Below are 15254 nucleotides of genomic sequence, written 5' to 3' on the forward strand. Positions count from 1 at the left end.
CCGTATATTTAAATTTTAATTGTTTTCACTTTAGCTGCCTTTTTCTTTTCTATTATTCTACAAATAAGTATCTACCATTAATCTCGAGTTTCTTTAAATTGCACTTTTTTTCCTTCGATTTCAACGTCCTATAGTTTATCATTAAGACTACTTACTGCGGTGTAAAATATAAATACGAATGTTTAATGAATAGTACTTCTTCCCTTCTATTCCTTGCTAATAGATAAAGAAAAAAAAAGAAGAAAGGAAGGAAGGAAGGAAGGAAGGAAGGAAGGAAGGAAGAAAAAGGCTAGAGTTATTTTTCGCGTGCTCGAGGTACCCTCGAGTTCTGCATACACACATCTACATAAAAACACAAATACATATACCGACCGGTAAAAGACTTCGTTTCTCTTTGAAATCTTTATCCGTCCTCTTGTGCATATCTTCTATTCCATTCTTTCATCCAGTATCATCGTATCTCTTGTTTCTACCCTCGCGTACGCTGATTTTAATCCCCCCCTCTCTCTCTCTCTCTCTCTCTCACAGCGTTTTTCTTTCTTTTTCCTCCTCTTTGTCCTTCTATTTGCTTCTCCTATTTTCCTTCACACGATATATATATTTTTTTATCGATTCTATGACGAACAATCGTTTCTTTTTCCAATGCCACTTAAGCATTTAATTGGCTCTCAACTTTGAACCATCGTTATTTCGCTAGGATTACATCGAACAATTCTTTATTCGAGGTACAAAAAAAAAAAAGAATGGGAAGATCGCAATTTTCTTTTCTCCCTTTTTTTTTTCAAATTTGCTCGTGTCTACGAGCACGGCAGGGGTGGGATGGGGGTTCAAATTTAAAATACGCGCTTATTTTCTTCTCGAAAAACAAAAAGAAGCAAAACGAAAAGATAATACAATAGTTCAATTCAATTTTTTTTTACGAATAATTGTAATTTATCTTTTTGTCGCGAATAATAATATCACGATGAGAATCATTAGACTTTATTAAAAGTTACTGAGTATAAAAAAGAAAAAGAGTAATAATATTTCTCACGAGTTAGATTAGAAAAAATGAATTGAAATAAAACTATTAATCTATACTACCCCTATCCGATCTTATCCTATTCTGAGAAAAGTATCAGACGGTTTAGTTCATATATATATATATCTTTCTCTTAGGAGGACGATGACCATACTTGAAACTATCGAGGTGTATTTAAGTTCGCCGCGTGTATTCGGAGGATGAAAGAGGAATGGTACGGGTATGACGATATGGACCCGGTTGCGGAGAAAAGCTAAGAGCCAGGAGTTTGCGCGAACAGATCAATACGCTTGCCCCCTGCACGTGGATTTGCCACTCTCCCTCCCTCGTTCTCTCTTACACAAGTATACACACAACACATGCATATATACATAAACTCATACAACACAATCCTCAGTTCGACCCCACGGACTTCTTCTTATCCTCTTCTTTTTCCTTAAATCCACCCACCCCCACCCGCCTGCCGCTTCCACCCTCTTCTCCCCCACTTACTATCCCCCTTTTCTTCTTCTTCTTCTTCCATTTCTCTCTAACTTTTTTCCTTCTTTTTCCTTCTTACCAAGTACGTTGCACAGACAACTTGCTTCTCATTCATCTCAAATCGTTCCTGAATCTTCAACATTTTTATTTTAATTTGTTCTCTTATTTTCAGAAAGTTATACGATTGACGATGTTACTCAACCATCATCATCATCATCATCATCACCATCATCATCATCATTTCGGTTTCTATATTTGCCACTTACTATCTCTATTACCTTCTATCATCTCTCTCCCACCCTATCAACAACGTATCTCTCCCTCTCTCCTTCCTTCTCTCTCTCTCTATCTCTCTATCACTCTCTTTCTTTCTCTCTCTCTGTAGCTCTTTTCACCGATCGTTCCCTCCCTTTCTACCATCATCTCTTCGTTCTGCTACCCCTTGGCGAGGTGGCGGTCCAGAGCGCAGAGCGCGTCAGCCGTGCGGGATGCTGAATCCGAAGGAGATTCAGTTGTACGCCTGGCTGCTTTGCCACTGTGCTCTCTGTGCGCGTTTCATATAGTTATTCATTCTCTATAAGTTATAAACTATCAATTCTTATATATACTATATAGTAATTTTTTTTTTTCTTTTCTTTCTCTCATCTTTCTCTCTTTCTCTATTTTTCTCTATCACTTTTCCCCCCCCCCCCATTTGATTTCTTTCATTCGTTCCATCAAATCCCACGTAATACTAAAAATATTTCTTTACATCATTTTTATTTGAATTTTGATCAATCTTTTCCTTCTCCATCTTATTTATTTCTTACCCCACCCCCCCTTTTTTTCTCCCTACTTCTCTACCCACCACCATCCCATAACAACCATCATTCTTCTCTCATTCCTCTATTCCCGTTCTATCGTTCTCGTTTTAACTTTTACGTTTTTATCTTTTCTTTTGTTTTTGTTCTTTTGTTGTTTTTTAATTCCACGTTAGAGTTTCACGTTTTATCTCATTGAAATTGTTTCGCATATTCACGCATCGCGTTCATCATCTTCCGGGTACCCTCAACCGACGAATCGAATCCAGGAATGGACTTTTTGTGAAAGAAAAAGGCGTGTACCCGACATACACGGTAAGTTTTGCTTTTCCTTTCTTAAGCCGCCAGCCCCCCCCCTTTTCCCCTTCCCGCCGTCCTTCTTCGCCTACGTCGTAACCCTCCCCCCCACACCCCAATTGTATATACATATTATATTTTTTTTATTTATTAAATTGAAATTGTAATTACATATCGCACGTGCTAAGGTACGGCGGTGGGTGTGTCGATGTACCATCGTCGGAAAAATATCAAGAAAATTTTCTTGAGAAAGTCAAGAAGATTTGTGGATTCTACTTTTGCAACAAATTTTCAATCATTTTCGATCTCTGTAGTTCGATATTTTGTTTGTTTTCTATTTATTCATTTCAATTATAATATTATATTTATTTGAACGAAGAGAAAACGTGTGCCAATATGTGTGTGTGTGTTTTTTTTCTTTTTTTTTTTCTATTGGATATAAAAATGGTATCTCTAAATTATAATTGTGATTAAGATAGGAAGACCTTGACGTGATATTTTAAATTAGCTTATATTATTCGTGTGTTACGCATTAAACTTAAGTGTAATCATCTATTAAAGTGCACTTAGCTTATTACGGGATATATTCAAACGTTACGATCTATATGATTTTACTACTTTTATACTTCACATTCCAGACCCAATCTGTGAAGACAATATTACGCCTAATGTCGTATAACTTTAACTGTAATAATAACTACGTTCAAGAATAATCGTTATTTTCCTTCATGAAAATGTACGATCGTGTATTGCTCTTAATTTAGTAAAAAAAAAAGAAAAAAAAAAAATATATATACTATAGGAAATTTCTAACTAGAAGTCCCCTTTTTATTTATCGTGTCCCTTCTGACTGACAAACAAGTACTCAATTGAGGACATCCTGCTTTGATAATGTTAAGTATACTTAAGATATATATTTGTTATTGCATGTTTATCAACATTCAATGTATATAATTTGTTCTTTTGGTATTTATTAAAAAGGTCAAATTATTTACACCCTTCTTCGTATATCGGTTTGAACCTTTCACCTATGAAATGGTGCACCATGTATTTCCACATGGTATTTATTTAAAACGGTCAAGATAATTTTACATTCGAATAGGTAATTACTGAATAATTACAAAAAATTGTAATAGTAATAATAAATTATATTTAATTATAGAATTTTTTCTTTCTTTTGTTTTTTTTAAAGATCAAAATAATTTTTCTTATTTATATCCTCGGGTCAACTAATATAAGATATTCAATATCCTCGATCGACAAGGATGTCGAGCAAAGTATTGGATAACTAATCAGTGTAATCCGATCAAAGTTCGAACGCGTTGCTGTTATTTATCAAAGAGCACGGATAACTGATAATGTTCGTTCACTTGTAAAATTCTAATAAATAGCTTCACCTGTTTCATACGGAAAGGATTAAAATGATTAATGTAAAAAAAGAATCCCTTATTAATGTTCGTTAGGATCAAGTAGTATGAGACAAAGAGAGAAAAAGAGAGAGAGAGAAAGATAAAAAGCAAAGATCTATGAATAAAATGAGATAAAAAAAAAGAGGGATATTCATCTATGAATAAATAATAAAACACGAATAAAAAATGCACGAGAGTTATATACATATATACGTATATAGAGTTGTCGTAATTTTGAATCGAAAGGACAAAGTGAACAAACATTAAATAGATTCGTACTACATAGTTCAATATTTGCACCGCCTCGCATTTCGTATTTCCCGCTTAAATATCGTATAAGGGTCTCGCGAATTGCCCTCGTTCGCGTGGTACTCACAAACTCTATCCAGAGATATGTACAATAATACATATGTATATACACATACCCATACACATACCCATACATATATTTATATATACGTAAGTATATCTGTGCACGTATACCAAGAAGACATAGCATATCACACTGACGTTGCATCTCGAGTGCCTGAAAAAGCCGTTTCGAACGAATTAATAATGCGAACGAAGAGAAGAACTCTTTCGTTTTCTCTCTTTTTCTCTTATTCTCTCTCATTTTCTCTCTCTTTCTGTTGAAACGAAGCGACTGAACTTTGCGCGAGTTCGTGGACCGCATAGGTCATGACCTGACGACCCATCCCGGACCAACATCTAGGCCATTCTTGAATTTTAATCCGTGCCGCAATTGCCACCACCGAGCTCGATTAGCCCCGGCATCGCAGAAAAACGATAGTAGAGGTGTACCGAGCTTTAAAACATCGTCCACATCCACACACGTCGACACCACTCGAACCCTCCTCTTTCTCTTCCACCCCCTCTCCTTTCCCTACCCCTGTCCTCTTCTTCATCCTATCTCTCTCTTTCTCTCTGTCGGTCTCTTTTTATTTCTCTTCTCATCTCCTTCGACACGACAATATTATTTTCACCCTTCGGTTTAGAGCCCATTGAAATTTTACTTGGCTTCCTCTTCTTTGATATATACGTGGATGATATCATCGGGTAAGAAAGAGAGAGAGAGAGAGAGAGAGAGATAGAGAGAGTAAAGAAAAAAAAAATCAAACCATATACATAACAGTAAATATATATTCATATATATTGACACTTTACATTTTTCTTTTTTTCTTCCTTCTAAATTAAATCAAGTTTCTTTTTTTTCTTTTTTAATATTCTTTTTAACAAAATAACATGGAAATAAATAAAAAAAAAGAAGATGGAAAAGAGAAATGTAACTACGAGTTTAGCTAGCTAGCTAGCTATTCGAAATATTTCAAAGCTTTAAAGAAATTTCATTTTAATAATTCGAATGTGTGAGATACGACGAATGTTTATCCTTTCATTCAACATCGTCCGAGCTGAATAGACCCGAATACTAGTGAACCGTAATGCTACGAGAGATGGTCCTGTTTTAAAAATCTTATATATATATACTTTTCTACTTATTATATTCACGTACGCTTTTCAATTCTATGAAACGACGATGTATACGTGTATATATATATATATGTATGTATGTATGTATATAGATATTACATACGTATATTCCCTACTTCTCATTTACTCAAAATCCCTTATGCGATAATATGACGAAATTCTCTGACTCTCGGGCGAGTAGCTTAAATGCGCACTAGCTATAAAGGAGAGATGATGGGATTAATTATATATGAACGGATAGGAAGGATCAATGCGAACTATGTAAACCGGATTATAATGTCTTCCTCTGTTCGTGAGATATTGGAAATAATATCACGTTTGCTACCCCCCACCCACCCCCCTATCCACACCCGTTTACATCTATCCCATTTTCGTATAATTTACACGTTTACCAATATAATTCATATCGATTATGTTGAAATAAAACAAAAAAAAAACAAAATGATTAACAACTATCGAAACAAACGGGGGGGATGGAGTTTTAAAGAAATATACAATAATATTATAATATTTATCTCTGTTCAAATAATACATATAAATATGTTGTTTGATTAATTATTGATTAATTAATTTATAATTGCACGGATCAAAAAAGAGTAATAGAAATAAAACAAAAATGAGAATAAAATTTTCTAATTAACGTAAATAATATAATATATATATATATATGTATTCACGAGAGCCAGACCGATGGCAAACATGACCAGCAAATTTTCTATGGAGTACGCACTTAACGAAACGCAAACAGATCTATACATATACATATATATATTTTCTCTCTCTCTCTCTCTCTCTTTTCTCTTTTACTTTCCATCGTGAAAAAATAAACTCTCAAACACGTACGCCGTAAATCTCGGTATTTTTTTTTTCCTGCTTCTCTTTCTTTCTTTTCCTTCTTTCTGATTACAGGCTACCGTCACATTGGGGGGGTTGGAGAGAATAGGACACGAGGATGGGTGTCTATGTGATTGGAATAGCCGGCGTTATCGTGTTTTACGTGGCTGTACTCTGCGTTGGTATTTGGGCTGCGTTTGTAAAAAGAAAGAAAAGTCAACAGCAGCATGGCCAGAATGATATGATATTGGCGAATCGTCGATTAGGACCTTTACTCGGAGTCTTCACGCTTGTAGGTAGGTATGACGTGTGATTGGATAATAAACGTGTTCTCTGAACTGTAATCCTAAGATAGAAGCTTTGAAATTATCACCTGATTTTAATGCATATGCATATTCCTGCTTGACGAACATATACGCACACACACGCTCATATATATATATACATAAGAATTTAGATACTATTCAAGCGTGTATATACTCGAGGAATGAGTAAACTTCGACTAAATTGGAAAACGATACCGGGATGACAACAGTTCGACTCTTGGGAATCGGTTGACGAAGAGACGACACACGTTAGCTTATCATCCGTGAATACTTTTCTTTTTTTTTGTTTGTTTGTTTGTTTTTTTCTTTCTTTCTTTTTAAACCGTCACGGAAATGCGAAGAGAAATTGACGAACGTCATCGGAAAACTTTCTGCTTTCTCTCTAACACAAATTCGTTGTCACCCAGTGGTTGGCCTAGTTATTACTTCAGTTATTATTCGTTTTACCTATGATATACGGTTTTATTCAGTTTCCATTCTCACCGCTTGCATACTCTTGTTCTTTTTCCTCTCACTCTCTCTCTCTTATCTTTCTTCTAGTTTCTCCATTCCCCTTTTCACGATGAAAATCATTTTGCGGCTTTTCCATCCCTCCATTACAGTAATGAACAGCCCCGGGAGACACAGAGAAACGCACCAGTGGCAAGTAGTAAGCTATATGCTCGCGTATTCCCTTTATCTATACGGTTCTCTTGTTGTTGTTGAATGATGGGTAGACCAAGAAACGCGTTTGGCTGCGGTGTCCGTTACACCGTTTATTCACGGCACGATGTTACCTACCATATATTCATTGAGTATTCAATGCACTGAAAGAAGAGTTCGGTACGTTACAACCAAAAGGAGAACACACGTTTAAACATTTCTACAGTCTATTAAACAAAAATGTCATCCTTTTTTTTGCTTACCCTCTCTCTCTCTTTCTTCCTTTATTTTTCATAATTTTAAATTTTACAAAATTTCGTATCGATTAATTCAATTAATTTTTCCATTGATATTTGTTATCATCATTATTTTCTAACGTCAAAATTATTTCACGTATTAACGATCGATATTGTTTTCCTTTATCTAGCCACGTGGGTAGGTGGTGCATACGTGAACGGTACCGCTGAGGTCATGTACACGAAGGGTTTACTTTGGTGTCAGCCGCCAATTGGTTATAGTTTGAGTCTTTTATTTGGTAGGTACTCGAACATCGATCGAATAATATTTTATCGGGGTTATAATATTCGATTTGTGATATATTCAAATGACAATGTTGACAGGTGCTATATTATTTGTGAGGCCAATGAGAAAAGCCGAATACGTGACAATGTTGGATCCCTTTCAAGAAAGATACGGTGCCGGAGTTGGCGGATTACTTTTTATTCCAGCATTATTTGGCGATTTGTTCTGGTGTGGAACGGTATTGAAGGCTTTGGGAAGTTCATTGGTTGTCATTGCTGAAGTTGATCCACAATTGAGCATTTGTGCCTCGGCATTGTTAGCAGCCATGTTAGTACAGAAGAGTATGTTGCAAGGCATGCATAGTTGAACGTAGAACAATATTTTTTTATAAGTCAATTTTCATTATTCGTTTTAACCGAAAGGATAACTCCACCCCTTTTCTTCTACCCCTTTCCCCGCCTTTTTTCTTTTTTAATTTTTGCAGATACACCGTTTTCGGTGGATTGTATTCCGTAGCGTGTACGGACGCTCTCCAATTGGCCTGCATAATTCTAGGATTAGCTATCACAGCACCATTTTCCGTATTCCATCCTGCTACGTCGTTTGAAAAGAATTTATCATCGAGGGAGTGGCTTGGTGAAATTAAAAACGAAGATCTAGCTACGTGGATCGATGGCATGCTTTTACTGGTATTCGGTGGGATACCATGGCAGGTAACCAGTCGTCAATAGATATCAGATTATGTTGTTTCAATAGATTACAGATAGTATATCCATTGTTCAGGGATACTTTCAACGAATACTGAGCTTTCGAAGTACTACCGTTGCAACAACGTTATCGGTAGCCTCTATGTTTTTCTGTATAATACTCGCAGCACCATGTGCTTTGATCGGTGTTGTGGCACGTGCAACGGACTGGACATTGGTCGAGGGTTCGAACAAGACTTTTCCTTTCGATCCTAATGCTGCATTACCTTTTGTCTTGAGGTACTTGACACCACCGTGGGTTTCTTTCATAGGTGAGAATCAAGATTATATTTAATGAAACAAATATTTCTCTTGTTTCTGTAATTAATCACAAATTCTGTACAGGTCTCGGAGCGATTTCAGCTGCAATAATGTCATCGGCAGATTCCAGTATACTCGCAAGCAGTACTATGTTTTCAAGGAATATTTATAGACTGACGTTTAGGCCGAAGGTATATATATATATATATATATTTTTAATGGAATTAATTTCATACATTTATTTTTTCTTTGATATATTACAGGCATCAGAAAGAGAATTAAATTGGATATTACGAATCTCGATGTTAATGGTCTCAATTCTCTCGACTATTTTTGCATTGAAAGTTGATAGCATTTATTATCTTTCGTAAGTAATAATCAGACCTCCATTATTTTTTAGTATTCGTATTTTATTATTAAGAATATTGAACCCTGCAGGTATCTATCATCCGATCTTGTGTACGTCGTACTTTTCCCTCAGTTATTAGCGATCATCTATTGGCCATCATTGATCGATACTTATGGATGCCTCGCGGGATACTTTGTTGCTGTTGTATTACGTGTCGGTGGTGAGTATCATAGTCATTCGAGTGTACGGTCACGCTATATACATCGTTAATTGCAAATGCAAATTACCAATATATCTTACACGCGCTTGAATCCTTTAGGAGGTGAAGAGGGTTTGGGTATACCGGCTCTGATTGAATATCCATTCTACGACAAAGTGACCAGAACCCAGAAATTTCCTTTCCGTACAACCGCAATGTTGTCGGCTCTTGTCGTGCAAATAATAGCTAGTTTCTTTACGCGAAATCTTCTTGGGAAAGGTTATTTCCCTCGTTGTTGCGACGTACTAAGCGTTTATTCACCTGGAAAGACGAAAGACCAATCAGGGGTGATACAGAGTAACTCGGGCGCAGCCCTGATGGATTCATCATCAGTAAACGTACAAACAATACATTATTTTCTTTTAACGATGATAGATCAATTTGTTTGCCTATTACCTAATATAATGATATTTATGTTTTTTTTTCAGAAATCATTGTCAGGTATAGATGCATGCGATGGTGTAAGTGGTTGCAATTATGAGCTTGACAGATCTGGAACGATTAATTTGAACGATGATCAACGTTCGGAACAACGTTGTTCAGAAAACAACGTTGCTGTTAGCGATTTTACTAATAACGAGACGTTAAGAGGAAACACCGTTGCATCCGTCATACAAAGAACCAGTCAAACTAGCCAAAGTTTTCACGGAATCTCGAGAAATTCAAGCCAACCGATCTCAATAACTGGTAGGCACGTACAAACGGCAACTAATCAATACGTTCCTATACCGATCAACGAGGTCAGTGCAACGTGTAGAGGTCAGATACTTGGCGTTAGGAATCTTCGAGATTCATTAGGTCAAGTACTTTTGCCAGTCGACAACAATGTCTCTGCGTCAAATGGGAACGAAATTGGAAATATTAATACGATACCCTCGAATACAACAATACCACCAGCATCCATGTCAATTGCCTCACCATATAATAAGATTAATAACGAGAGCACGACCACTAATGATAAATTATTATTACGTGATTGCGAAAGAACTGCCGATAGAAATCCAATAGAATTTAATTTAAATGCTCAAGACAGCATGCTTACAAACGTTTGCGGTAAAAAGAATGTTAAGGGTGTGAAATTGGTCGGTATGGATGGTGGAACATTGAGAAGACCTTCTTTACAAGTAAGACATCAATAATCATATTATATTCCTAATCGTTCCCCGTTTAATTTGATATAATCAAATTGTAATTAATTAAATTTATTATTGTGATAGGGTACATTCTCCCCAACACCATCAGTAGAACTAGTCCACATTTTGGATAGACGACAAAGTAGTGGATCTTACGGTCCTGGATCTTTATCACCAGTACCAATGGGCATAGAAGCTTGTAAAACTCATGGTACTGCACCAGAAGGACACAACGGGAACGAACATTGCAGAATAAAAAGAGGCATCGTCAGGCATCACAGGTAGTTAAATGCGTTCGAATCGAGATCACCGTTTGAATTTTTGTTCTTATTGTGACGTGACAATAATAAAAGAGATTTATTTTATGTTTTGCTAATAAATTATGTTTGAAATTATGTTGATATTACGTTTTTACCTTTTAATCCAACAGCTTACGAATCACCGAATCACCAAGTTTTCTATATACCAGAAGACATTTATTTTTCTTAACGATATATCTCCTCGATTATTTTGTTTATTTGCCTTTATAAATAAACATTTGTCTCTTTCATATTACCCTGCAACATTTTTCGTAGCTTTAACGACACCGGAGATCGAGCACTTACAACATTGGCCAGACAGCCGACTTATCCTTCGATGCCGTTAAGACCCGAGGACTGTCGTATGACATTAGTGAAGAAGGACAAGAGGACAGGTACCATCGCTCGTCATTCCTCGGTGACGAATGAAAAGGAACTCGGTGGTTGTACGACCACTGGTGTCGTCATCTGTAGCCCGACTTACAGTATGTACGGCTCAGCCGTTAAAAATTCCAATTACTTCGTGACAGATGACGAAGCGGTCAGCAGATTTTAAAAGAAACGTTCGAAAAGGATACAAACTGAAGAGACTAGAAATATCAATGACAATCGTAACTATCTTCTTGTAGGTTAATAGGCTACACATACACACACACACACTCCTTCGTAACGAATTATCATTCTATCACAATCCCAAATATTTTTCACCGGTCATTTGTTCAACAATACTTAAGGAATACGTCTTCTTATATAATATATATAAAAGTATATAGTATACTATACTAGTATAGTATATTATACTTCCTTTATATATATATATATATATAGATACAGACACTTTTTACGTTCCATTATTCGTTAGGTCAACGTCAATTGTGAGATTATGAAAATGGAGATAGATAATTCGGCGTTTCGCATGGCTGACACAACGCTGACGATGAATAATATTATTATTTTGTTCGTATATATCATAATTAAAAAACGCACACGCGCGCGCACATGGCAAAGTGGCTTGCACTATATTAAAAAGTAAGTACGTAACATGAGCATTTCTATCTGACAAAAAGATACATGTAACAAATAGACCTAGGTAATATACGCGTACATCTTTTTGTTTAATCATCAAATGTAGAAACTGACGTAAGACAATCTGACAATTAGTAATATACTAATTACTATTCTAAATAATCATAAAAAGGAAATGCCTGTGTTCGTACGTACCTTGTTACCGTGCAACAATTCTTATACACGTGTGTACATATATATTTAATATTTTAATTGCTTAAGAAAATCGTTTCCTTTCTCGTCTGCTCGATATTAAAATCGCGATATTCGTCCAATGATAATTAGACGATGATATTTCAAACAAGATTATTCGTTATTAACCATCTAACGTGTTTTTGAAAGGAAACAATCGTGAGATATCGATTAACAAATATTTCTTTATACAACTTTATTCATATTGGAAACGCGCGTTTAGTAACACTTGAGTCTAGTAGTTCAAATCGAAACTAGTCAGACCCTGTCCATATTATTCAATACTATACAGGGTGTACCAGTTAAATTTATCATCTGAAATATTTCCCTTATTTTTGATTTAATGAAAAAAAAATATTCAATCACACTATCTCGAGGAATATGTTCGACGGATATGGAAAGTATTTATTCTCAAAATCATTTTTTTTTTATAAGATTTAAGAGTCATCGGTATCTTTTTTTTTAATATTACATTTTACCAAACGTCATAGATATTTTTTATGTTTTCAAATTGAAAACAAATATTCAAAGGACTCGCGAATACGATCATGAATGCATTCACCACTTTGTTTTTAATTTCAACAACAACAACAAAATAAAATATATATATATTACTTGTTACACTTAGATAAAAACCATCGAACATCTTTTCAACATACTTCACGAATTAATTATTTATCCATATTTAATTACAATAATAAACTATTTTTTTTTTTTTTTTATTCATAATCTCTCCCAACCCCCATCCCTTCGAGATAGTGTAACATTGTCCCGAATACTTTGTTTTCATAAAATGAAAAATATTATACATAATATTTCAGATAAAATTATCTAATACATACTGTATACCTCTTAACTGATATTACGTATAAGATATTACAAATAGAACTGGAGTTTCGTTGTCCTCTAGTTCTCAATATCCATCCTATGAACTTCAGACTGAAAACAAATAAACTTTGTACAAAAGAGGAAAAGAAGAGAAAAATGAATGAGAAGGATAATCGAATATTAACGCGATTCTATTTAAACAACAGGCCCTACTTTTTAGACACATATACATATATACTTATATACAATAGGTCATTTGTAGGGAACAGAAAGATCATCTCTTTTTCTCTCCCACCTTCTCTCTTTCTCTTTCTTCTGTCCAATTTCATCTGTATATATATATATGATCTTTAATTATCACATACACACACACTTATATACATATATACATATATATATATAAAATAAAATCTTCACATAGGTACTTGCGAAATTTAGATGTAACTTAAGCAATAGATGATTAATCAATAAGGATAGGTTATCGATTAATTACATAAATATATATATATATATTATAGGAATGGCGTACTTACGTAATCTTAACGTTCTCACAATCGAATGAAAGTTATGAGAAGTTGATAAGCATAGTCACGAAGATGGGTAACATAAACTTCGCTGTTTAATGTTAAAATTCTAGATAAATTTAAAAAAAAAAATAATTATTTCATTGGTTGAGGGGGGTCAATAAAAGTCAATACGGTTTTTACTTTTGTTTTTTATGTCCGGTAAATTAAAGAGAAAAATCGCACGGTTTGTTTTTATTAGCCAATATAATGGGATCGTGTTGCAAAAAAAAAGAAAAAAAGAAAAAAATCAAGAAAAAAAAAAGAAAGAAAGAAAAGAAGAAGCAGAAAAATTTCGTAATCTTTTTTTCCGTTCGTTAATTATCTCTTCTTTAGCGAAGATTATGCGACTTGTAAAAGAACGTCCAGTAAATTGGGTGCAAATTTATGATACTCTGACAACAAAATACGATATTTTTCCACCGATACATCGTAAGGTTTGTAGAATTAATATTATATAATAAAAATAGATAGGAACGCGAGATATATCCAGGATAAATCGGTGTGATTATAACGTGGAAGGGGTTAGATCGTAATTTTATCTAATGTCCCAAATGTAAATGAATAATGATGATAATTAGTATCACAAAATATTGTAGATATGATATATATATATAATACTTAAATAATTATCTAATTAAAATTAATGTAAATGCTCCGATACACACATTTTAAAAACGAGATATTATATTTATTTTTATTATTTATTTAGATCAATTCTATTCTTTTTTTTTGTAATACTTTTTCTATACAATCGTTATTATTAATATTGTTATTGTTATTATTATTTCAAGAATTTTATACGAGGTATTATTTCTTCTAACCTGATTAGTACTTAATTAACGTATACGTAAGTGATATATATTTTTGTCTTTTATTTTTAAATAATATTTTAATAATAAATACCATTACCTAACGTTATTATTTAATTAATTCGTAATAGAGTTCTCGTTTTAAAAAAAGTAATTGGAGCGAAGATTTTTTTCTGTACTTTTATAAACAGCAAGGTTTGTATCCATACCTGCCGAATTAAAAAAAGTGATCACACGCTTCTCGCATATATATATATTTAACAATTTTTAATATAATAATAATAATAATACGCGAGAAAGCAAAAAAAAAAAAAAAAACAAGAAGATCATAATAAAGACAGTAATTATTAATATTAATAAAATAAATATACGCGGGATGGATAAGAACCTAATGAAAATTACAACAATAAAAAAGCAACAAAAAAGAAATTAACATATGATATATATATATGTTAATTTTGTTCTGTTGTAGGACGTCGAAAAACCTATATCAGTATTATTCGAATAGTAAAGGATTCGTGAATTAAAGATCGAATCCTGAAGGATGAATCCTTGTGAAAGATATATCTTGTCTTTCATAGAATTACTTAATACATTAGAATAAGATTAGAACACACGGTATAGGTACGGTGATCGCGTGGCACAAATACTTAATACGCAAATTTTTTTTTTTTTTTTCATCTTTAAATCAAAATAACGAAATAATACTGCCCTTTTGTGGAAAAAAAAATAAAATGCAAGGACTCTTTTTAATCAGTTTTTATATATATATATATGCAGTACACGAATATGGAATAGCCAAGAACAGTAAGCAATCTTAACGTTACCCTAAAACATAGATATATACAATAAATATATATATATATATATATAGCCAAGAACAGTAAGCAATCTTAACGTTACCCTAAAACATAGATATATACAATAA

The 15254-nt window shown here is 33.9% G+C and overlaps 1 protein-coding gene across 3 annotated transcripts; it reads left to right on the forward strand.

Annotated features, from left to right (window-relative positions):
- The first annotated feature begins 1868 nt into the window (after positions 1–1868).
- Positions 1869–13783, forward strand: LOC106794090 (high-affinity choline transporter 1-like). 3 transcript variants are annotated; one of them, XM_014761523.1, is made up of 14 exons: positions 1869–2115; positions 2571–2616; positions 6405–6625; positions 7725–7832; positions 7918–8146; positions 8304–8532; positions 8603–8837; positions 8911–9017; positions 9090–9193; positions 9265–9395; positions 9495–9772; positions 9863–10558; positions 10652–10848; positions 11143–13783. In XM_014761523.1, the coding sequence occupies exons 3-14, from the start codon at positions 6448–6450 to the stop codon at positions 11420–11422; spliced, it is 2772 nt and encodes a 923-aa protein (XP_014617009.1). In that variant the 5' UTR covers positions 1869–2115; positions 2571–2616; positions 6405–6447; the 3' UTR covers positions 11423–13783. The 3 variants fall into 3 exon arrangements, with proteins under 3 accessions (XP_014617009.1, XP_014617010.1, XP_014617008.1); XM_014761524.1 differs by having other exon boundaries at positions 1869–2047; XM_014761522.1 differs by having other exon boundaries at positions 1870–2115; positions 2478–2616.
- Positions 13784–15254: the final 1471 nt, after the last annotated feature.

This window comes from Polistes canadensis, unplaced genomic scaffold (assembly GCF_001313835.1).
Source record: "Polistes canadensis isolate GaletaPanama2010 unplaced genomic scaffold, ASM131383v1 scaffold_23, whole genome shotgun sequence".
NCBI lineage: Eukaryota > Metazoa > Arthropoda > Insecta > Hymenoptera > Vespidae > Polistes > Polistes canadensis.

Coding starts and splice junctions, on each gene's coding strand:
- LOC106794090 (XM_014761523.1), top strand. CDS start 6,448: ATGGGTGTCTATGTGATTGGAATAGCCGGCGTTATCGTGTTTTACGTG. Junction 6,626..7,724: donor CGGAGTCTTCACGCTTGTAG/GTAGGTATGACG, acceptor TCCTTTATCTAG/CCACGTGGGTAGGTGGTGCA. Junction 8,533..8,602: donor TCGGTGGGATACCATGGCAG/GTAACCAGTCGT, acceptor TCCATTGTTCAG/GGATACTTTCAACGAATACT.